We start from the raw sequence: 7,531 nt of genomic DNA, 5'->3' as shown, positions 1-7,531 counted from the left end.
AATTGTCATCGCCGCAAACCTTAAGTAGTTCTACATTTTGGAGAGACAACTTAACTTCAAGCTTACCAACCAGCTGTTGTCAGATGCTTATAGATATTTGTGCCTCTGGAGAAGCGCAAACGTGGGTTTGTGTACTGACGTACCCATGGAACTCAACCCACACTTCAAGCCAACTCTTGGAGGACCCCATTGGCACCGACCATGTTTTGTTGCAACAAATTCATTCGTTTCTAGTGGCTGGTATTGATGAATGACCTTAGAGTTGGCCCTTGGGTCCAAAACAAGCACATTGCCACATAGCAATGCATAAAAGCGAGGGAGAGAAAGAGAGAGGCATTGTCGCAGCACACTGCAATGCATAGAAACGAGAGAGGGAGAGAGAGACATTACTTCCACACAGAGATCTTATTTGCAGGCTGAACGTGAACGTAACCCGATTTAATTCAGCAGCATAGGGGAGGATCGTCCCGCCATCCCGACATGGCATTCTCTTCTGCCGACCTGTCGGCTATCTATGGCCTCCTTCAGAATGCACTCAGCCAAGACGAAGCTCTGCGCAAGCCTGCGGAAGCTACCTTGTCTACTTGCGAGAACAAACCTGGCTTCTGCTCTCTTTTATTGGTGAGTTGCTTGCCTTCCTCTTTCTTGTGTGTGATCACACAATCAAGATCATCAAGAGCTTGATGCATCAGCTCCTGAAAAAAGTGTAGACTCAAGACTATCTGAAATGCCATGGCAATCGAGTAACCTTGCATTTGCATCAACTTATCACAAGAGGGTTTTATCCTGGTTTTTGCTCGAACCAGTCTTTGTCCAAGGTATCCTAGCCTCTTACTTCTAGCTATGATCCTTTTGAATTTGCAGGAGATAATTGCTGCCAAGGATCTGGATGCACAGAATAGTTCAAGGTGGTTAGCAACAGTGTACTTCAAGAATAGTATCAACCGCTATTGGCGGCAAAAACGTGACTCAGTGTAAGGTGTCATCCATGATTGCATATCCAGAGTACTTGGTTTTTTGCCTATTTTCTGTGAACAGCGCTTAAAAGAATCATTTACTACTCAGTCATTTATATGATTCCCTCTGATTAATGGGATGTATTCCGTAGTTGGTGCTCGCCAACTTCAATGCCGTGTTTGGTAACCATGTGACAATGTAAACCACAAAAATATTTATAACTTTTGGAAGGCATAAGAAGCAAGAAACAACCAAGGAATCAGTTAGTTTGGAATTAGTGGTTAAATGCGTCATTATAGAAGTAAAGTGGGCAGAATGACTTCTGAGGAAACTTTATTGTTGTAGCTTCTAGTATTGTCTAGGCCTATGTATGCAATATGGCTAAGTGCAAATGCTCCTTTGTGTAGGCAATTGATGAAGCATATTCTCTTTTAGAGTCCTCAATCGTTGGGCAAATATCAGTCCTAAGTACAAACAACACTTTGTAAATTATAGCACAAAAGTTCATGTATGAAAGTGCAAGACTTGTGGGAATATTGTGAAGTTTCTAAGCACATTGAGCCAAAGGCTCTAAAGGTGGGTACATTTTGCCAAATGCTCAAAGGTGGGTCTTTTAGTAATGGCAATATACATGGGATTGGTGCGCATTGAGCATGCCAATATCCTTGAGCTTGTAGAATGACATAGGCAGCCATTTTGCCTTCTATGGCTTACATATTCCATAAAGAAGTTGAATATATTTCTTTTTCAATCAACACAAAATCCTACTTAAGAAGAGTTGGTGCTCCAATCACTAATCGATACATCAACTTTGATTTGTAATTTATGGGTTTGCCACACATCTCAAATTACATAGAACTCATAAAATTATACCTACAAGCATACATGAACTTGGAGACATCACCTAATCCAAGGTTCCAGCCAAGAGCCCTCCATGTAGTAGAGGTCGAGTAAAAATCGCCAGCCATAGATAGTGAGTTGACACGTTGCACCCTCATTGTGCTACATAGGGGGTGTGAGGTTGTCGTCTAAGTATATCTTCTTACCCTTGAGTGCTTTCTTCTTGAAAGGAAGGCCCTATTCTTCTCAATGCCACTAATCTTGATGAACAAGGTCTTTGCTTTCAACACATCTTTATCCATCCACTATGCATTTATGATATGTACATCTTGAGCTCCAACCTTGATCTCGATTGTTTTGGCATCCTCTTATAACTGCCCTTTTTCTCCCAAGTAGAATTCCATACATGTAGTATTCTTGCATACATTTTGCATTCATCTTGTCAACCTCTCTATTAGGCATTCCCTTGTGTTTCTTCACCATGTCGATCCATTTAGCCTTCTCTTCAACCTTTGCCTTGGTCTGCTTGGCAACTTCAGCAAAGGATTTGATTTCTCTCTCTACTTACTTTTTTATGTTGTCTAGCTCCCTTGTGTCATTGGCATACATCCATGCCATCTTGCATTCCCTTTGTTTTCATTCGAGTTTGGCATTTGGGTATTTCCTCCTTAAGTTTCTTTATGATTTTATCCTCCCTATGCTGTGTACGCATCTAGTTCACTTTTCCATGACATGAGCTAGGTTTGTATGCCCATTTGCATCTCACCCTTTGCATTTTCCCTTTTATTTTCTTTTTTAATCTTTGCGTACATTGTTATTTCTATGACAACCAATTCTGTTCTCACTTGGGGGCTTGCATTAGCTTCTTCATCTCAACATGCATTTCCTTGGAAATTTCGAAGTGTGCACTTCCTCTATTATTTTTACATTTAATTTCAATTGTATGTGCTCTTTTATATTTGCAGCCCATGCATACATTGACTCTTTTAGATTCCTTTGCATTTCACACACACACACACACACACACACACACAGAGGACAAACAAGCAACTAATTCATTGGAGATGGAAATTCTAGCGGTGTCTCCTTTTCTTACTTTGGAAGGCAAATCCAAGGAGAGACCTAAGTTTAATTGCATGGCTTGTCTTGGATTGACCTCAATGGCTGATGTCACACTCTTGCAGGAGGCACTTTGTGGTCCTTTCACACCATCAAATGAGTCTTTTGGGTACCTCATGGCTACAGTCCTTTCATGACATCACTTTTTCAGATTTTGGGGTTGTTGGCATATTTGGGTCACTTGCAATGCATTCATTTTTGATTTTGCCTTGGGCATTCGACGTCATGTTGCAAAGCTTAAGGGACTTCTTTAGTGGCAGCTTGATCTTATAAAGCATGCTGATATGTTGGTCAGAGATGATTTAGTTACTTGGCATACGGCAATCTCCTTTGTTCCTTTGTTGTGGCTTTGTATCTTTTTGTGCATGATGGCCTAGAGCCATCTTGCATTTTGTAATTTTGCAATCTTGTACTTTTTTGTAATTAATACAATTACCTATTACGAGAGAGAGAGAGAGAGAGAGAGAGAGAGAGAGAGAGAGAGAGAGAGAGAGAGAGAGAGAGAGATTTGAGGTTGAAAACGACCTATGAGAGAGAACCATGGATATTGTGGAGGCTAGGCTTTGTGTTGTTGAGAAACCCTTCACCCTTCACCCGCAGTTTGCATTTTTATGTTTCTTCGTTTTGCGTTTAGGGTTTGCAGGCCCAAAAATGGGCTCCATCCTAGATTGATGGTGCCTATTTATAGGCCACTCTCTTACTCATTCTTCACGGCTGACTCATTTAGTCTGTCACCTCTTCTCTCCAGCCTCTCCACTACCCTCGCATCCCTTCAGGAGGACACATTGCGGTTTGCGGTTCGTGGTTGTCTTCATCATCTTTCTTGTGCTATGACACCCTTGTTCCCTTGTATCACATTCACTCCATGATTCAGGTCTTCATCATTCCATTCATCAGAGTCTCTTTTCTCTTCTCTTCTCTTCTTCATGTTTGCCGAGTTCACTCCGTGTTCCTCCACGCAAACCCTACTGTCTCGTTGGTACGTCATCTTTTGACACGGTATCAGAGCCGGATCTGCTCAAACAGTGGCAAAGATCCTCCACTCGAGTGAAGGCAATGACCGGTGGTGGGTTCGGCATCCACTTCTCTTCTTCTTTTGCTGCATCAAAATCTCGTTTTTGTAGGTTTCAGGTGTTTTCAGCTTCTGCCCCCGCCCCTTTCCTGGAGGACATCGCAGTCTCAGCTGTCTCTTGCTGTCATCTACAGTCTGGCGCTTGTTTTCAACCTTCCACCTGTAGTTTGTAGCTGTTTACAGCAGAGTGACTATTGCTGATCACTCTCCATTCAGTAAACAATCTCGTTTTTGCAGATTTCAGGTATTTCAGCTTGCTGCCCACACCTCGGACGTGGAGGACATTGCGGTCCATGCTGGCCATTGTTGTATACAATAGTGTGGTCCTTGCTTTCAGCCTACCACATACTGTTCGGAGCTGATTTCAGTATGCTGACTGCTACTGCTGGTTTTTCTTGCGTTTTCGGTCTTTCTCTCTCCTGTAACTTGCGTTTTTAGTCTCTCTCTCTCCTCCTCGTTAGAGAAGACAAAGGCTGGTGGCAAGTTCGGCATCAACATTTGATTTTTCTATCATTTCCACTGCGCATTGGGAGATATCCTTTTTCTCCTCCCTCCCACCCTCCCTTATCTAGTTTACCACACCGGTACCAAGGCGTCTCCATCAACAGATTCCCTTTCTACTGGGTGCTACTACTGCGGCATGAACGGTCATCCCATCAAAGACTGTCGACATTGACCTTTGCTCCCCACTCCTTCGGAGTATATGCGTCTTTCACCAAGCACTCCTTGTGCCACCTTTCCTTTCATGGGCCACAGAGATCGTTTTGCATCGGCTATTAGAGTATTATGCTTAAGGCAACAAGCTGCGCCTGACGCGCACTAAGTCCTTTTGAGCACACAGAGGCTCTAAGATCTTGCAAGGTGATAAGCCCTCTTGGAGACCACCCCACTGCGCGGAGGTTTTTCCCACCCACTTCTGGGTACAGTGGCTTCCACATCTCATATCTCCACAGTCCACTCTCATGAGAGCGTTGGAATGTTCCCCACCCTTGGCTCTCATCTTGAGCCTCCTCCTTTCCTACCCTCTTCCACTTAGGTTCAAGAGGCCACTTTTGGGTGCTTTCCAGTGTAGAAATCGATTAGGCACGGAGATTAAGGCAGATTGTCGTATGCGTATTGAGAGACGGAGAGAGAGAGCGAGAGCAAGCAATGTTGAGTGTGAGCACGTTTTTGGTACAATGACGAGTGTACCACTTTAGGTTTTAGATAGATATATATATGAAAGTACAATGTGCTAAGGGTGTGTTCACATCCGTGCACAGATAAAAGGCACGTTGGCCCTTTATTCCCAACAACCTCCCACCTAAAGGCAATGTGCCTTAAGAGGAGAAAAAAATCAGCTAAGTCTAGGTATGTACAAAGCTGAAATAAATATATCTATCCAACTCCCATTATCTGTCGGCAATGAGCAAACTGCTCTGTTGGAAGACCCTTGGTGAGAAGGTCTATAGGATTATCATCTGTATGCACTTTGACAAGCTCAATGCTCTTGCTGCCAAGTACATCTCTAATGAAGTGGTACTTCACCTGTATGTGCTTTGTCTTTGCATGAAAGACATGATTCTGTGCTAGCATGATAGCACTCTGACTATCACAATGGAGAATAGGTAACTCTGTGATGCCAAGCTCTTCCACCAGACATGAAAGCCATAAAGCCTCCTTGCATGCCTCAGTGGCAGCCACATACTTTGCATGTGTAGTAGACAATGCAACACACTTTTGTAGCTTGGAGATCCAAGAGACTGCTCCTCCTGTGAAAGTAAACACATACCCAGTAGTGGACTTCCTACAGTCCGCATGACCAACATAGTCTGCATTCGTAAAGCCAACAACAAATGCCTTCTGCTTTCCAAAGCAGATGCACAATTCCTTTGTGCCTTTGAGGTATCTTATAATACCTTTCACTACATCCCAATGCTTCTTGCTAGGGGTTGCCATGTATCTGCTAACCACTCCCACTGCAAAGGTGATGTCAAGACGTGTAGCAACCATAGCATACATCAAACTACCAACAGCTGAAGCATATGGTATCTTGGCCATTTCAGCCTCCTCATCATCAGATGTAGGGTTGTCCTCTGCACTAAGTTTCATATATGGAGGCAATGGAACCCCAATTGTTTTCCCCCCTTCCATATTGAAACGCTACAAAACTTTGGAGATAGACTCTTGCTGAGATAGATAGAGTAAGCCTTTTGATCTTTCTCTGAGTATTCGCATGCCAAGAATGTGATTTGCATCACCAAGATCCTTCATGTCAAAGCTGCCATGAAGACTTTGCTTCAGTGAGTCCAAGGCATGACTATCTCTGTCAGCAATCAGTATGTCATCAACATACAAATCCAAGATAATCAGGCTGCCATTTGCTACCTTCTTGGTGTACAAGCAGTGATTAACTTGACTTCTATGAAAGCCTTGGGACTGCATGAATGTATCAAATTTATGATACCATTCTCTTGGTGCTTGTTTCAGCCCATACAAACTCCTTTTGAGTTTATATATACCATTTTTTCCTTCCCTTGTTCAACAAACCCTTCAAGCTGCTGCATATATATGTCTTCATGCAGATCACCATGTAAAAATGCAGTCTTTACATCCATCTGTATGAGCTCCATATCCTCAATTGCAACCAAGTCCAAAATGGTTCTCAATGTGGTCATCTTGACTACAAGAGAGAAAATCTCATCAAAGTCAATTCCATGCTCCTGCGTGTACCCTTTTGCAACCAATCTTGCTTTGTACTTTGGTGAGGAACCAGAAATGACCATCTTATAAACCTATTTGCATGGAAGGGTTTTCTGCCCTTTAGGCAACTACACCAAGTCCCAAGTGTCATTTTTTTCAAGAGATTCCATCTCTGACAGCATGGCTTTATACCATTTCTTGCTGTCCTGTCTGTCCATTGCTTCCTTGAAGCAAGATGGTTCGCCACAGTCTGTCAACATCACATAATTAGCCACATTAATTGCACCAGGAACAAACCTGTAAGGTTGTCTAGTAGCTTTAGGCGATCTCCTAACCCAATGGTCATTGTTTGCTGGCTGTTCCTGCAAATTTCCATTTTCAGCATGCTGTTCTAGATTGCAGCTTGCAAATCAGCATTAATAGCTTGCTGTCCTAGCTGTTCCTGCACATGTAATGACTCATTTTCATGGGTAATAGCTGGCTAATCATTTCCAGCATCATTTCCTACATTTACAGGTTCATTTACAACAGGTATTTGCTGCTGTACAGCGGGCACATTTTGCTGTCCAAAAGGTATTTCTTCCCAGAATACAACCCTACGGACCTCCTCAATCTTTTTGGGTTGTTTGTGCATGCGATCTTCCCGGAAGATAATATCATTGCTGCGTACTACTTTCCTTTTCTCGGGATCCCACAATTTATACCCCATTTCACCCTCGTCACCATATCCTAGGAAAATGCATTTAGAGGACTTTGGCTCAAGTTTATTGTGTTTTTCTTTACGAATGTGCACAAAAGCCTCGCAACCAAATACTTTCAGATGAGCATATGAAGGTGGCTTGCCCGACCACGCTTCTTGGG

At 42.9% G+C, this 7,531-nt stretch overlaps 1 protein-coding gene across 7 annotated transcripts in view; it reads left to right on the top strand.

Annotated features, from left to right (window-relative positions):
- Window positions 1–245: 245 nt before the first annotated feature.
- The window catches only part of LOC148038009 (ARM repeat superfamily protein), a 144,986-nt gene continuing 137,700 nt past the window's right edge, over window positions 246–7,531 (top strand). For 3 of the 7 annotated variants that reach the window (XM_087667903.1, XM_087667882.1, XM_087667877.1), the window contains exons 1-2: window positions 248–621; window positions 865–974. In XM_087667903.1, the coding sequence (XP_087524029.1) occupies window positions 481–621; window positions 865–974 (251 nt within the window). In that variant the 5' untranslated portion in view covers window positions 248–480. Of the gene's footprint in view, window positions 622–864; window positions 975–7,531 lie in introns of all 7 variants that reach the window. The other 4 variants (XM_087667896.1, XM_087667891.1, XM_087667899.1 and 1 more) reach the window with 3 other exon arrangements.

The sequence above is a fragment of the Lygodium microphyllum genome, chromosome 3 (assembly GCF_053477565.2).
Source record: "Lygodium microphyllum isolate KBCC chromosome 3, Lygodium_microphyllum_v1.1.10, whole genome shotgun sequence".
In the NCBI taxonomy this organism is placed as follows: Eukaryota; Viridiplantae; Streptophyta; class Polypodiopsida; order Schizaeales; family Lygodiaceae; genus Lygodium; species Lygodium microphyllum.
The sequence above is the reverse complement of the archived record's forward strand: the minus strand, read 5'-3'. Positions and strand labels throughout refer to the sequence as shown.